Source organism: Argopecten irradians, chromosome 1 (assembly GCF_041381155.1).
Source record: "Argopecten irradians isolate NY chromosome 1, Ai_NY, whole genome shotgun sequence".
NCBI lineage: Eukaryota > Metazoa > Mollusca > Bivalvia > Pectinida > Pectinidae > Argopecten > Argopecten irradians.
The window spans coordinates 68,129,897-68,146,391 of record NC_091134.1 but is presented as its reverse complement, the minus strand read 5'-3'; the positions used below and the strand labels follow the sequence as shown (position 1 = coordinate 68,146,391).

General features: G+C 34.0%; 1 protein-coding gene across 1 annotated transcript in view; it reads right to left on the bottom strand.

The window, feature by feature from the left end:
• LOC138310491 (adhesion G-protein coupled receptor G4-like) overlaps window positions 1-16,495 on the bottom strand; it is a 32,324-nt gene continuing 15,829 nt past the window's right edge. Inside the window, exons 12-27 of the mRNA XM_069251765.1 lie at window positions 15,656-15,725; window positions 14,914-15,022; window positions 14,657-14,703; window positions 13,429-13,531; window positions 6,142-6,236; window positions 5,670-5,772; window positions 5,285-5,435; window positions 4,850-4,919; window positions 4,152-4,218; window positions 3,565-3,650; window positions 3,189-3,315; window positions 2,157-2,198; window positions 1,720-1,797; window positions 1,550-1,589; window positions 773-867; window positions 1-604 (exon numbers count right to left, since the gene is read on the bottom strand). Of these exons, the coding sequence (XP_069107866.1) occupies window positions 521-604; window positions 773-867; window positions 1,550-1,589; window positions 1,720-1,797; window positions 2,157-2,198; window positions 3,189-3,315; window positions 3,565-3,650; window positions 4,152-4,218; window positions 4,850-4,919; window positions 5,285-5,435; window positions 5,670-5,772; window positions 6,142-6,236; window positions 13,429-13,531; window positions 14,657-14,703; window positions 14,914-15,022; window positions 15,656-15,725 (1,367 nt within the window). The 3' untranslated portion in view covers window positions 1-520. The remainder of the gene's footprint in view (window positions 605-772; window positions 868-1,549; window positions 1,590-1,719; window positions 1,798-2,156; window positions 2,199-3,188; window positions 3,316-3,564; window positions 3,651-4,151; window positions 4,219-4,849; window positions 4,920-5,284; window positions 5,436-5,669; window positions 5,773-6,141; window positions 6,237-13,428; window positions 13,532-14,656; window positions 14,704-14,913; window positions 15,023-15,655; window positions 15,726-16,495) is intronic.

Below are 16,495 nucleotides of genomic sequence, written 5' to 3'. Positions count from 1 at the left end.
TAATATTAGATATTTTACTGTTAGGTATTTCAGCATGAGCATACAGGAGACAGAGGGAATAGTAAACATTAAGTAAAGTTGTATGATGTATAAAACAATATACATTTGTGGGAAGACATAGTCAACTTTCGTTTTCTAATTAGATACTATAATATATCTTATTAAACAAACAAGCCCTACATTTGATCCATTATCATATACAGAATTGTATCATGTTCGACAGTAACAAAAATAGCACCACAATAATCTCAACTTAATTGTTATTATCCGCATTCTGAAGATGAATATTTAATCACATTTCAAAACAAAAAAGGAATACCACTATATTTACGATATCAAATGTTGAAAAGAAATCCGATAGGCGTCAATGGAGATTCGATTACTATTCACCTCTAAATTGTAATAATCGTCTGAACAGTTAAAACAAGAGGGACATCTGTTACCCATCCGGGTTACTAATAAACAGAAGTACCCAGTCTAACACAGACGCCGTCACAAAGTTCCGGGGCGCTCCTAAACCTTACATTTTCGTGTATAAGTGGGAACCATACTGGTCGAAATTATACCAGGATGATGATGAAGAGTACTGTCTAGACGGTAAAATCTGAAAACGTAGAGCAAAGGTGATACAATGGTACCTCAATAGTGAAAGTGAATGGACGCTATACATGTATATCTTCAAAAATGTTTTGATAATGAACAGACATATCGGCATAACTACGAAAACATATCCGTATCTTTATAAGTGTACTGCGCATATACTTAAACGTACTTGCTGTCCATCTTCACCATGCTGATCCAACGAACGTCGTGGGAACCGTGATCTCGGGATATGGAAATCATGAAGTCCTACTTCGTCATCTGAAACTACATGTCAAACTGATTACTAGTTATATCATGTAAATCTACATAACAACATGTAATACAGAAAGAAAGAAATGGAACTGTCTAAATCATCATCAAGTTTTGCTCTCAGCGATAGAATTTCCGTCTGTTACAATTTTTCTCAGCGATATCATGTCTGTTACCAAACCAGGACGTAATGTTTTATTAAATGCACCGCCTTTGTTTTGTAGAGTTTTAACAGCATTGACATGTCTGAGTATATATATTCACTTAACAAAAACAGCGTAATGATATATGCATAGAATCCTAAACAGTTTTGGTGGTTTGTATTCATTTATAGGAGTGTTACACTAATCAAACAGACTGCTTATAGTCAATTATGACAAAAAAAAAATCAAATTCGGAATAAATTCAAACCGTTACGATTTTCTATTCATACATGAACCTGTTATATATATTGACTCATAACTCATAAATCTCTTAAAAATGGCAAACTAGCCCTGTTGTCTGGATATATGGTGTAATTCCGGACATTGGAAAATAATCTTAGCGTTATAACAGAGTCACTCGCATTCTTCTACAAGAATACATCAAAGATAAAACGTAAAACTGAACTCAAAAGGAATCGTGATCTAAATAACACAAATATTAGAAAAATAAGTTTTCCCTTTAATGCTGTAGTAAAAATCGTATAGTAATGTACCTTTTAGTTTACTGCTATCAGCGGAATTCGTTTTCAGCATCTGTGGAAACATCAATACAACAATTATATTTTACATGAGAATGTATAAATTCATATCATAAAATATGCCGAATCACTTTATCGACTTTGTTTCAGATAATGATAATAACAATATTTACTGAAATATTTACCTGTAATTTACTTCCAGTCCTAGACGATTGTGTCCTGAATTGAAACCGTTTAATTTTTTTCTCTAAAGCTCTTCGGACCTACATTGGGAAATCGGTAATAAGATTGTTGAAATTGCATGCCATAAAAGCAATTAAGTTAAAATAATTAAAATGAGTATAATGATATCGATATCAAATATGTAATTAATCAAAAACGTAACCGATTGCTCATATTGCAAGATATTTTAAAATAGAAATATGAAATAAATTAATTTAGGTGATTGCAGTTTATTTGCAAAATGTGAAGAAAAAAAATAGTATATGTTCTGTATAAGGCTTGATAAACAAAGAATACCTTGCCAAAGAATACATAAAATCTGGTTATATTTCGTCTAATCAAACTAAAAGAGTTATAATATAAAACCAGTTTATCATCAGAATCTAAATAATTAACTTACCTGCTTATTGAACACACAATAAAACAAAAATATGAAAAATCCCTGCAAAATAAACAAATGAATTTGTATACTCGTAGTCAAAATTGTGTTCGCTAAATACATTAGAGATACTGAGATATTGATCCAATTGTTTCATCACATTATTTCTTATACAAACTTAAATTGAAAAATGATAAACAAATCATGTAACTTGCAAAGTTGATTGCATTAAATGACATGGATGTTAAATGCAGCAGCACATTATCTATATTTGTTACTTTGACCACGTAAAGACGACATCATGTTATCATGGTCTTAATTCAAACCAAATGCTAAAATAATTACTTTAAAATAATAACAATTTTTATTAAATATTTGTCATTCCGTCTTTTATATTTCTTGCTTTGTTCCTGCTTTACTGTCCTTTGAAAACTTAACATTTGCAAATATGTAATTCAGTTAGAATGGTCATTGAGTATTTGGAAAATAATGGAAAACCTTAGCACAACTCCTTAATTACATGAATCTAAGTATTTTTGTCCGTTTTCATGACAATCACGCGTGCCTGCTACTAATCAATGACTGATTGCTAGATGTATAAAAGTAGCAATGTTGTATAGTACTGTTGTAAGCGCCTAAATGTGCGCAGTAGTCCCTCCTCTGGGACCCATTCAAGCATATACATACAGTTTTTTTTAATGTTTTTGACTATATTTTTAAATCAGACTTAATTCAAATAAAGTGTCGGGAACAGTGGAATCATTGACCCTCGGTAGCGGGGAAGCCTCGGGTAACACTTCCGTATATCTTCCCTGATATTTGACTGTTCCCTCAGTATCAATTAAACACGTTTATATTAGTCTAATTCATCTACCACATATATTTAGGCGTAAAAAATATTATATTATGTACATAAGATTTATGCTGACAAACAATATACCACTGCTATAGAAGTTAAACACAAAAGTCAAACGGCAAAAAGCAATCTTTAACAAAGGAAATTGGCGATATATATTATTTTGCGATAGAGTTACACAAAATAAGACAATATACCTGTAATGAATTAGTAACAGCAAACAGGTACTGGAAGGCGAGTCGGTCGTTGTTGATAGAGATGATTCCAAACAGCCACGTGATTCCTAAAATGGGCAGAAGTACCGTCACACTTCTAACCCCCGTACTGTAAACACGTAGTGTGAATATTAGTCCTATCAACACATATGAGCCATAGAATATTTCAGTTGATGTATAACTAGAGCGTTAGATATGTTACGTATCTTAAAAATATAGTTCTTTATATATTTATCGAATAGAAAACATAGGCTTTAGCTCCCAAACAATTAAGTCTTTCTGTCGCCCTTTTATTTCATTTTCAACCACATTCTACTTGGCATTTATTTCTTCAAAACGTGTTTTACACAACACTTACAAGATTTTCTGTTTTTCTGTTTTCGTCGCGATAAGCTTGGAAGAAAACAATGCCTTCATTACGCAAAAAATGACAATTACATTGACCTGAAAGTAAACATAATGGCTGATTATATATGTTTAATGTATTCCAAATTTGTGCATAAAATTTTTTAGTTACATGATTATGTTTGCGTTGATTAATAATTACCATTGCGATACAACGTTCGGGAGTGTTAAATTGGACATTTGAAAATTATTTGTTCAAAGTTAGATTTAGACAATTTATTACAATATATCGTATGCGTAGAGTACATGTGTAATAACAGTTTTAATAACAGTACTAAATGTACAAAACGATCAAACACAAGACGAAAGTAAATGTTACTGTTTAGAGTAGCAAGTAGAAAATGCAAACAAATTGAAGCAGAATAAATAAATGCGAAATCATTAGTAATAGATAGCATTACAAATTCTCATATGGACAGCCTTACAGCAAAACTTCAAATTAAGCTCTTATCTTTTATGATTTATTACGTACAATCTTAAATATGAATATACAATTCATCATTTGAACCAATATTTTGTTATCTTTTTTCTTTGCCTTACCATGATGATGCAGATAGCAGGCCCCACAAAAGAGTATATCACGCCATTGGACAGTGTAAGCCAACAACTAGAATTATACAATATTACCATTCTCAGTATCGTCACACAGTCGAACCATTGGTTACAGATAAAGAAAGTAACCGAAACATAACTATCAATATTGTTTTATCAAATCACAGTTTTGATAAATATGTCACTCATTTAGCAAAATTACACTTTAGGTGCTGCTTCAGGTTATCTTTTTAATTTGATATTTTTAAACCAATGTAACAATACTTTTCTCTCCATATCATCATGTACGTTAACGTTGCACATCCATCTATTTACTCCTTTTTTTCTTAGAATCTGATATTGGGAAATGAGTTACCATAATTTATTTTTATTCTAATAATACTTGATACCTCGCACTGTTAAGCATTTTCTTACGTTTCCTCACGAACGTTTAACTTCTGTTTGTCGTACATTGTCAGACACCCACATGTGAGATATGACTATATTAAACGATGCAACATCTGAAAGTTTTTGCTGATGCGTAGAGTTTCGTTCTTTCGAAAGTATTTAGTTCAGTTACTTGTTCAAAACATTTCTAACGTAAACGCCATAGAAAACCTTTTTTCCTGTCTGTGATAAACATAATTATGCTTCCATTGTTATAAAAAAACAAGCAACTCCAGAAAGGTTAAATTGTATATACTTACTAGTCTGCAGCGTGGTACTCATTCTCATATGATATGCCGATTGTAATCCCTACTATCACTACAGGTATACCTGTAAAGGAAGTGATACATTAGACGTATAGACCAATTAGTGTATCAAACAAAAGATAAGGAAGCTCACTAAATAACTCAGTAAATAGATACTTATGTAAATGAATCAGTCGAGATGTCAATGAGATTAACTAAATGATTCATTTATTTTGTCTGTTTTAAATATTACTGGAAAGCACATCTTTATTCATCAAAACATATTAATTAGTTAGTGACATCATCAAGTTGATTCTATAAAATATACCATATTGTTTGAAATATGAAGTCGGAAAGCAGTGAAGCACCTATTTCAAAAAAGAAAAAGCCAATGGTATATATATGTTATATACATGGGCTATCATGAGTACATCATCATTTCATACTCACCCCATCCAACAAGTAGCAGCCATTTGAGTTTTGATGCAGCATGGAAGACTACCATTACAGATATCAGAAGCTGAATTCCTTCCGATAACATCAAACAAAATGTCGCCAGGAAAAAGTAATGTAATAAGGCAGTCATGACTGTACATAGGGCCTGTCAAACGTTAATAAATCATGCATATAAAAGATGTAGCTGTATATTGTCTTTTACAATGTACAATTGAGATGATTCACCTGTGATGCACAATGCCGAATACTACTAATTAAATATAATGATTTTTATTCTCAAAAATGGAGTGCAGATTCCAACTATCAAAAGAGAGGTGAACATTATCATAGATATAGGAATATAGATTATAGATACATCATTATACATAGTTATACGTACACTGTCCTGTGTTTGGTCGATTCCAGCCAGAAATAACACATAAGCAAAGGTCAGTGCTGCGCACAGATTGAGAAGCAAACGACTTCTATCACTTTTCAGATACCTTAGTATAAAGGGGAAATGAATAGGTGTGAATCATATAAAACAGTAAACCATGGTTCGAAATCAGTTCAACAAGAGAAAATAAAAAGAAAATTAACAAAAATGTTCTCAAGATTCATTAACAAAAATGTTCTCAAGATTCATTAACATTAACTAGGTAGCATCTGTTAAGGAAACCGACATCTGATTAATTTGTCTGGAAATGTAATTATCGTGAATGTATTTATTATGAAAACTATTTTATGAAATTTCATATGTCTGCAAATGTCTTACAGTATAAATGAAGACTTTAAAATGACACGTACATAAAAAATATGCGTGGTGGGCTTTGTATAGCTTACGTATATTATATCATAATGCCCTAGCTTACCTCCATAACTTGAGGTACACCACAACTGTTGTTACAGTGGATATGACGGAAAGGATACATCCCACAAAACTAATTATCCGGAGTACATAGGCGTCCTGTGTCACATAAAAGGGAGGAAATCAAAATTTAAGTGTTGCTATTTATATAGTCTAGAACACCTGCTTTCCTAAACACTGATATGATTTGGTCCACAGGAAAGTGTTAACAGAAATCACTATTCAGATTTTTCGGGTAAACTAATTTAATCAGATTGCACCTCATTTTCTCGTACGTTTGCCTTTCGGTGCCTGATGCCTGTTTCTAAAATAAAATAACACAAAAGTACATTGCATGTAAAAAGATACGAATTATAAAAATCAGACACGCACTACATGTTCATGTATGTAACGCTTTTTCTTTCATACATACGGGTGTAATACTGGCTGGTCTAGGGCAATACACTCATGCCGTCTGAGGCTGTATTGCATGGCTACCCATGCAATAAAGCCTCGAGACGTCACGGCGTCAACAAAATTTCTAGTTCCTCAGTAAAATTTTAAGATTTTTTTTTCACAAACTTGACTAATTTTACTATAATAGATGCAAACAACGGAATTTTTTATGAAAATATCACGTAATTTTTCATGTATTTTTCATATATAGTTGTAAAATTGCAATAAAACGTCGAGGTATGAAAGACAAATACTCTTTCATATTACAAGTTATTCATGAATATAGAATAACTTGATTTATTTAAGAAACAACACTGAGTTTGCTTGGGTATGTTATGGTTTAGTTATTTTCTCGAGTTATCTCCCTTTATATCCACTGTGTGTGGTTAATATCTAACAGAGTACCAGAGTTGCTTCCCTTTGATACTTCCATTTCCGTCGCGGTGAATATTGAAAAAGACGTGTTGAGAATTATGCCAGCATCAATTTTCAAACATCATACATCTTCCCGTGTTGTCATCGTGCTGAATTGTTGTATTGACGGTATTTTGTATGTGTTTTCGATATTTCACGATTGTAGCGTACAAAGGGCGCTGCAATTCGTTTATTGTAAACTTGCATCAATTTCATTAATTCTCTGACGAGTGATGGCGCCCATGTTTTTCATACGTTAGATGCTATCGTTGTTTGCGAATTTTTAATTCTTCATTACGACAATCATGAATTACTATTCATAATATATTAGATACATAGTGCAAACCTTTAACGATTGAAACGGAGCAACGTATTATCGGAAGGCTTTGATTGTGAATCAGACCCGAACACATGCTATGGGTTGATGTAATTGGAGGTCGGGAATTCTCCTGATCATTCTCCCGTTAAAGCTAAAGCTAATTACTCCTGTTTATGACGTGGGGATCTCTCGTTTATAATGAGGGTTCCTTATTGTCTTGCGATTAAATGGTAAATTATGTTATAATTTATTTAGCTGATCTCATATTCTGATTTAATTCATAGGTTCAAAAATAAATTGTTAATTATAAAATATATAAGTCATGTAACATAATACGTTCAGGGGCAATTGCACATCATCAAATTCCATTACGTCATGATATGCTATTAATTATTTAATTTGTGTTTTTTTTTTTTTTTTTTGAGAACCTACATGTAATGCTGTGATGCCTAATGCAAAAAGAAAGTCAAACAGCCCATACGCCTGTGCAATGAGGCGGGGATCTCAGGCCAGGAGTTCAAGTCAGCCCCTTGTTGAGCCCATGGTGGAGGAACAAACTGCTACCCCGAACCCCAGCGTCATGGTCACCGATGCTGTACAGCCTCTACAGGGACCTTCCATGATAGATATGACATCTGCAGCTTCAGGTACTACCCCTTCCCCATTATCAAGTGTCAGTGATCGATACTGTATGGGCCCATGCATGTCGACCATCTATTTAAAAAAAAACTGGGGATCAAAGTATGTAGACCTGGGTAACCTTTCAGTTACTAATTAGGATTTGTTGACCTCAGATGGTGTCCTTCCTTAATGGGAACTTGGTGTTAAGGCCACCCCCCCCCCTAAAAAAAATATTATATGTCTATCATTAGACTGGCCGCAAAATCTTTTAGAGGTTTAGGCTGAAAAATTTATGATGAACAATTTCGCCTTCGCCAGGCACAACAGCCTGATAGGCCATGGGCCATTGTTGACGTGGTTAACATGTCTCACAACCTCAAGGTCAACAGACACATCACATCAAAAAGTAAATATTGGTACAATAGGGGGCGGTTGCTATGAATTTAATTTCAAAGGAGTATGTCAAAGGTCAAATTGTGGATACCTCCATAATTGTATGCAATGTAATGGTGCTCACCCCAAATATCTTGTTTTAGAGATCAAGTTCAGGGTGTTCGAGGTCAAGGTAACATGAACAATCAGCGCATGGCTTCTCCAAATAATCAGTCTAACCAAACTCAGACAGGGCAACAAATTTTTTGTCTCCAGTTCCAGCGCCTTTTCTAGGAGGTTGTATGGGTTGTTAGCTTGAGTTTTAAGATCACATCGTTTTATTCGCTTGACTGCATCAGTGAAAGATGACATTGGTGTATGACTCAAATTCTTAGTAATTTAATGGTACTTTTCAAATTTTTTTACCAAGCTTGAATGTCTAGCAAAGATTTAGAGCTTTTCACAGACAGTGCTGGGAACATGAATTTAGGTTGTGGTGCTTTGTTTGGCAAACATTAGTTTGTATTTCAGTAGCCTTCAAGTTGGCATGGCTTATCTATTTCTTAGAATTAGTACCTATAGTTATGGTTATGTCAGTTTCAAAGCAAATTTGAAGATTTGACATCTACCTCCATCTCATAATACAACGGAGGCGTATAGATCTGGTTTCAAGGTTCGAAAAGGTCCTTGAAAACTACTGGAATTTGCTGTCTCCTTGAAAATCAGCAAAATCAAATAATGTCCTTGAAAAGTCCCTGGTTTTGGTATAAATCCTTGAATTTACACAAATACTCCTAAAAATTAAGATTATGTTTCAAAAAAAAAAAAAGAAAAAGAAAAACCTTCAATAGTGTTTTTATTTCAATATTTACTTTTAGATATATAACGTAGATCTACATAAACCATGGTTATATAACAATTATGGTGCGATACCTATGGTTCATTTTTATAGCGATTATCTCCCCTGTTATGAAATCATCCATATCATATGTGTACACTGTACAGTACTGTTAGGGTCTTCTAATGCTTGTGTCTTATATGTATATGTGGGATAAACCCTCATGGGAGGGAATGAGATGAAAGATATTATGTGATTCATGTAAGGACCTTTCTAAATTGGGTAAAAACATGGAAGAATCTGCTCTAAGATTCCTAGACAAGACTCTAAACGTAATTAAAGACATTTTTCGTGACATCATATGTGACAGGATCGATGTGAAGGCATTATAAAACTAAATGTGGTGAAGGCCCAGACAAATGTTCTGAGAATGAATTGTCAAAAATACCATAATCGTCTGTATGTTCTGAATATAAGAAGCCTACTGACATTACCACCCCACCAACACAGTTGCTAATGGTCTCAAACAATAAACAGTCAATCAAAAAAGTGAAAAGCAAACATTATCATTTTTACTTAGACAGGGATAAAATTATTCCTGGTAAAATGAAAATATACTGGAAAACCTGGAAAACTCCTTTAATATTGCATGGCCAAGTCTGTATGAACTTTGTGGTTTAAATCGTTTATTGAGGACACTAACCTGTAAAACATTTGGCCCCCTCCCCTGAGTCACATATTGAACTTTATCCTGTAGATGGCCGATAAAGGTATGTCCCCTGCCACTGGGGCCACCTACATAGCAGGCTTGAATTTTTGTGTGAAAAGTTCTGTAGGGGTCGAGTGAGGAACTTCTGTCTAATTTCTTGTTAAAAAGCTTATTTCCAGTATAAAAAAAAAAGTCTGTACATGATCTTAGGGCACCTATCACCTCTGATATACTTTCAAAGATCTAAGGGCTATACCTTTTGTTTGTATGTCTACTAAGTTACGAGTCTAAATTGTTCTAATCAGCTTTCCTAATAGCAATTTTTTTGTTTTTTAGGGTAGGTTTCTTTAGGGAAGGTGAATTAGCGGTTACAAAGAAAGACATGGTAGATAAGGTCTTCGCCCTAAAGGATATTTCTATAGATCATTCACTAGAAATAAATCTTCGTTACTCAAAAATTGATCAAGCAGGGATCAGTTGTACAGTGTGCATTCCTCGAATGGCAGGGAAATATTGCCCAGTATACCATGCATATGAGCAGTATCTTGCTGTTAGGCACAGGAACCCATGTCCAGTCTTCTGTCATTTTGATCATTCTTATTTATCAAGATTATCTGTTTGCAGCAGTATTAAAAAAATACAAAACACATTCATCTAGGATAGGAGTAGCCACAGAGGCAGTGAGCAGGGGTTTATCTGAGAGAGATATTCAGCTCTTAGGGCGTTGGAGGTCCAATAATTACAAACGCTATATCGGGTTACCTGAGTCTTGCATGCTTCATATTTGTATATAAATTTTAATTACTTATCCAGTTACTCTAAATACAGAGCATTGGCTCCCCTTGCTCTTATATTTATCCTTGTTCTCTTATACTCAACAAGGGGCTAATTTTAGCCTTAAGATTTCAGGGAATCCAGTACGTAGAGTTTAGATTGTAGGCTCTTCACTTGTGAAGCGTGCTTCATTTCACACCTCTAGTCGTCTGGGTGGCAGACATCTTGGTCTTCAACACAAGATTTGTTCTATATGGTGGAGAGGTCAAAGCTGTATGAAATGGGATTCTGTTGTCACACAAGTATTGGACATGGTCATTTTTTAGGGGAACCATCTATGCTCTTAATCCATTGTGGGGCTAATGACATCATCGAGGTTGGTCCTCTGGTTCTAGGGGAGCAGATCTGTAGGGACATAAGTCATCTTATATAAACACTGCCTAATACGCTTATAGTATGGTCTCAGATGTTACCTCGAGGCACTTGGCGAGGTTCTGAGAACGGTTCTGCTGCCAATCGTGCTTGTATAAGAGTTAACAGAGCCGTGGCAACTCTTGTGTTGGATTTAATTTAGGTGGTGGCTACATAAAATACCGATATAAAAGTCGATAAAGTCGAACTATTCAACAATGATAAGGTTTATTGAAGTAACATCGGCAATAACATTTTTCTTAAATTGATTCAGGGTGGTATAGAAAATTAAAATTTAAAAAAAAAATGGTATTCGAGGGGGACAGGATATAAATAAAAACACGGTTATTGATACTTTGTTAGCTTCGTTCCCCACTGCATATATGTGGTATTTATTATTTGTGGCGGTGGCACACATAATTTATTAATTTTGTGTGCCATTTGGCAGGGCTTCGCTAACATTAAGGAAGAATTAAATTATAATTGATACACATTTAAGTGAAATTCACAAAATCTGCTCATCATTGGTTACTCCTTGATCAGCAAACCTATTTGCATAAGTAAAAAACTCTTGTATTCAATTCTCAGTGAACTTGTATTATTTGATTTGGTTAATTGCACTTAATGCTTATTTGATTTGATCTATTGTATTCATGCCAATGGGGCAGTTAATGACGCCCCATTTTCATTCTTGTTTTGTATGGGCAGTGATTGACGCCCTCTTGTTTGCACGGGCCGTTATTGACGCCCTCTTGTTTGCATGGGCCGTTATTGACGCTCTCTTGTCTGCACGGGCCGTTATTGACGCCCTCTTGTTTGCACGGGCCGTTATTGACGCCCTCTGGCTGTTTGTTATGGGCCGTTATTGACGCACTTTGAAATAAACTGGCCATACTTATTTTGTTTTGCATTATTCATGGAAAACTGTTTATTAGAACCATGGTTTGCGTTATTGACGCTCTCTTATACCATGGCATGGTATCATGGGCAGTTATTGACGCCCCTTTTCGAAAATAAACACCGTGGCCAATACCTTATTGCTTTTAGATTTGTAATATCATTAATTGTGTTCGCTAACATTAAGGAAAATTAAATTATAATTGATACACATTTAAGTGAAATTCACAAAATCTGCTCATCATTGGTTACTCCTTGATCAGCAAACCTATTTGCATAAGTAAAAAACTCTTGTATTCAATTCTCAGTGAACTTGTAATATTTGATTTGGTTAATTGCACTTAATGCTTATTTGATTTGATCTATTGTATTCATGCCAATGGGGCAGTTAATGACGCCCCATTTTCATTCTTGTTTTGTATGGGCAGTGATTGACGCCCTCTTGTCTTGTATGGGCAGTGATTGACGCCCTCTTGTTTGCACGGGCCGTTATTGACGCCCTCTTGTTTGCATGGGCCGTAATTGACGCCCTCTTGTTTGCACGGGCCGTTATTGACGCCCTCTTGTTTGCATGGGCCGTTATTGACGCCCTCTTGTTTGCATGGGCCGTTATTGACGCCCTCTGGCATGGTATGGGCAGTTATTGACGCCCCTTTGAAAATAAACACCGTGGCCAATACCTTCATTTTGTGTTTGTTGTTGTATTTAATAAGTGGATATGAAGGATAGGGATATTCTACCCTCGGGATCACAAAATGTTGCAAAACCCCCGGCAAGCCTCGGGTTTTACTACATTTTGTGACCATCCGGTAGAATATCCCTATCCTTCATATCCACATATGAAAGAGTCTGATAATATCTGTCGGTTGTTTGATCGTAAGGTCTATATATATGGTTTGTCTTGGTTTACAAAGAATCCTGACATAAAGATGTCTGAGTAACGATTATACAACATCAGCAAAACGTAAACTGGTGAAATACATTGTATAACGATTGTAAAACGGAGTATGCTCTATACAAAAAAATTATTTGAAAAGAATCCTCAAGTGTCAAATATTTACATGTACAAGGCCAAAAAAGGTATATGATGGTATAACTGACACCCAAAAGTTACCATAATGACGTCACTAATGTTGACATGATGACGTCAACTGATCACCGTCAAAATGGCTGTTCCATCTCGTAGATTAAATTGTTGTTGACAAATAGTTATCATGGTCTAGCTTAAACAATGTTAATGTAGATGTTAACGTAAATATAAACATTAGATTATCTTCCTATGGCATATATGGTCTATATAGATGCCAGAGCTTTGCAGACAATCATCTCATAATGCACTAGCGCGCTTTATGAAGATTGTCTGCAAAGCTCTGGCATCTATATAGACCATATATGCCATAGGAAGATAGTTTAATGCTTACATATTCCATGCAGCTGTAGCGAGATGACAATTTAACCGTACGATTTCACAATACGTTGCTGATAGTAGCATTGTACTCACCGTCACCTTAACTGGACTAATGATGACCGCGAAGTTAGTCAAGTGTGTGCAGTGACAGGAACCATTTACCCAACTACAGCCTTCTGTATCCCAGCCATATGTACTGTGCATAATGTAATGAAAAAGTGAACTTTATCTTTGTTCAAATCATTTTATTTGTTATGAAAACATAATGGCAAAGTTATTTTGATAAAGAAATATTTACCGAACCATGTGGACATGTGAACCAACTGTACAATTTTTTGCATATTTTACCTAAATGAACAATCAAGACTACGAATACGACTCATCAGTAATAAATAATATGTTATTACTATAATTTCAGGAAAATACATCATAAACATATATGAACTATCTACTTGTCATTATTTAACATTTATATATTGAATTATTTTAAGTAGAATGCAGAAATATACAGTCAAACCATACAACTTACAAGGAACCTTTCAGTAATCAACATTTTACCATTGATACATACTATATATTGTATAGATTGCAGAGAAGCACATAAGTATACAGTATGCTTTCAGTTTTCGAGACATAAAATAAGGTTTCATACATAAGAAGAAGAAACATTTTCTTTATGTTGGAAAGTATGTATTATATAATGATATTGGTACAAACCCAATAAAATTGTACCTACATACACCAGAAACATGTTACCTGATTTCATTTTCAATATATGTATCGTCTCATGCCATATAACCACCGCTAGTATTACGTCTGTTTTAAAATCAATGTAACTACACCTTAAAACTAACTAAGTTACTGTTCCTCGAACCTCGAGTCTGGACCGTCGGGGTGAAACAAAGGGAAAAATCTGTGAAATGTTATCATTGTCTCGGGAAATTAATCATTTTGTATAGCTATTTCTTATCATATTTGAATGTATGTCAGTACCAAATAGTTAAGCCATGAATATCTGTATGATTTTCTGGATTTAAATTGTTTCATTATAGCAATTTCAATGTACCCAGCAAATCATATTGAATAACGGCGGGAATTTCTTTTTGGAAGGTTTGCCACTACTTATTGTTGATAACTTATTGAAATAATTGAACCAATCAGAATGCTAGGATTGCAAAATTATATGTTTGCACTCATAACATAAGTCATTCCGGTTCTATAAGTACGACAAATCCTAGTCAATGGACCAGACTTCAATGTCACACAAAAACCTTTATTTTGATGTAAAAAAAAACATTACCAAAAAATGTGATTTACTTACTTGTTCCAAAAAACGCATTTCTCTTCATATTTACCAGTAAAATTGTTCTGAAAGAGAGAAAACAAATGCTTAGACCAGCAAGCAAGTATTTTTCAAACTTCAAATCGGGAAGGAAAATTAATACAATTAAGACGATGATTATGCAAATTGAAATGATTTTATGATTTAGTAAAGAAAACTAATAGTCAAACAAATAGCTGAATGAAACTAGTAACATCACTGCATTTTCTCTCCATCGGTGATTATAAACTACGTACCGCTATCTTAAGGCCATCAATGTCAAATGTCAAAATAACAGGCTCATTGAGGTTAGTTGTATTCTCGCCCTTTATGGAAAGGGCCAGAACTTCTGATGTAAGGTCAGATCTAAAACCAAAGTCATCGAGCTAAATGGATACGACACTGTATATAAAACAAAATTCTTTTATACCACATTTAGAGGCAGTTCAATACATATATATTTTAAGGTGGCAGTATCACTTTACCCAATTTTCCCCATAGTTCAATATTCTTTATACTTATTTTATGAAATAATAATATAGTTATGCATCTTCTGTCAAAGTTTTGAAGATAGTGACTGTGTCATTTTTTCTAAATTGACATTCAAATAGAGTTATTTCTATTCATGAAAAACAGCACTTGCCACGTAAATAAAAACATTGAACAACATTTATGCTATCAAGTAGTCCGAGAAATTTATTATAAGCATTGTTTGCAAACTTTTGTGAAAATCTTATACGCCATTAAGTTAAAAGATAGTAACATCAATGCTTAATAAAAAAATTATCTAATAAAATAATTTATTCCTAACTTCAAACTTTAGAGAAAGGATATCAAATTAAATGACGGTCATTTAAATTCTTGAAGAACGGACATCGTGAAAATTCAAGCTTCTGCGTGAAAATGTTATGAGTTATATCTCTTACAATGTGACTTAGCATTTTAACATGATTAACTGATTAAATTCCAATTTTGACTCAATTCAACAAATTAGCATACTCATTACTCATATGTAGCAGAGTACCCATAGTTTTATACAGTGCAGCTGTAAATGTTACATTCCCAGTACCTGTAAACAAATAAAGCATATTATAGCCGGGAAAGCCTGATTAAAACAAGAGGAGATAATCTTGATACTTTATTTATGTGGCAATTATCATGAAGTTGGCAAATACAAGTTTTTCTTTCACACCTACAGGTGTAATACTGGCTGGTCCAGGGCAATACACTCATGTCGCCTGCGGCTGTATTGCATGTCTACCCATGCAATAAAGCCTCGTGACGTCACGGCGTCAACAAAATCTCTATTTCCTTGGTAAAATTTAAGCATTTTTTTTTCACAAATATGACTGGTTTTGCTATAAAAGATGCACACGATGAAATTTGTGTTGAAAATATCACATAAAATTTCATGTATGGAAAATTGATTTCCAGTCGTGGATTTCTTCGAATTTATTTCAAAATGGCTGGATATTATAGTTGTAAAATTTCAATAAAACATCGAGGTATGAAAGAAAAATACTCTTTCATAAGTGGATATGAAGGATAGGGATATTCTACCCTCGGGATCACAAAATGTTGCAAAACCCTCGGCAAGCCTCGGGTTTTACTACATTTTGTGACCCTCGGGTAGAATATCCCTATCCTTCATATCCACATATGAAAGAGTCTTATAGTATATACTATATAAGTAAACACTTAATATGTTTGTTTTATTTAAGGATAAACTTGATATGAATGGCGTCGGGGTTTATTAAGAGTACACTCAGATTTTTTGTTATATATCTCCATGACATAAATAAATAATCAAATTAACCGTTAAAATCTTATTTATTAAAG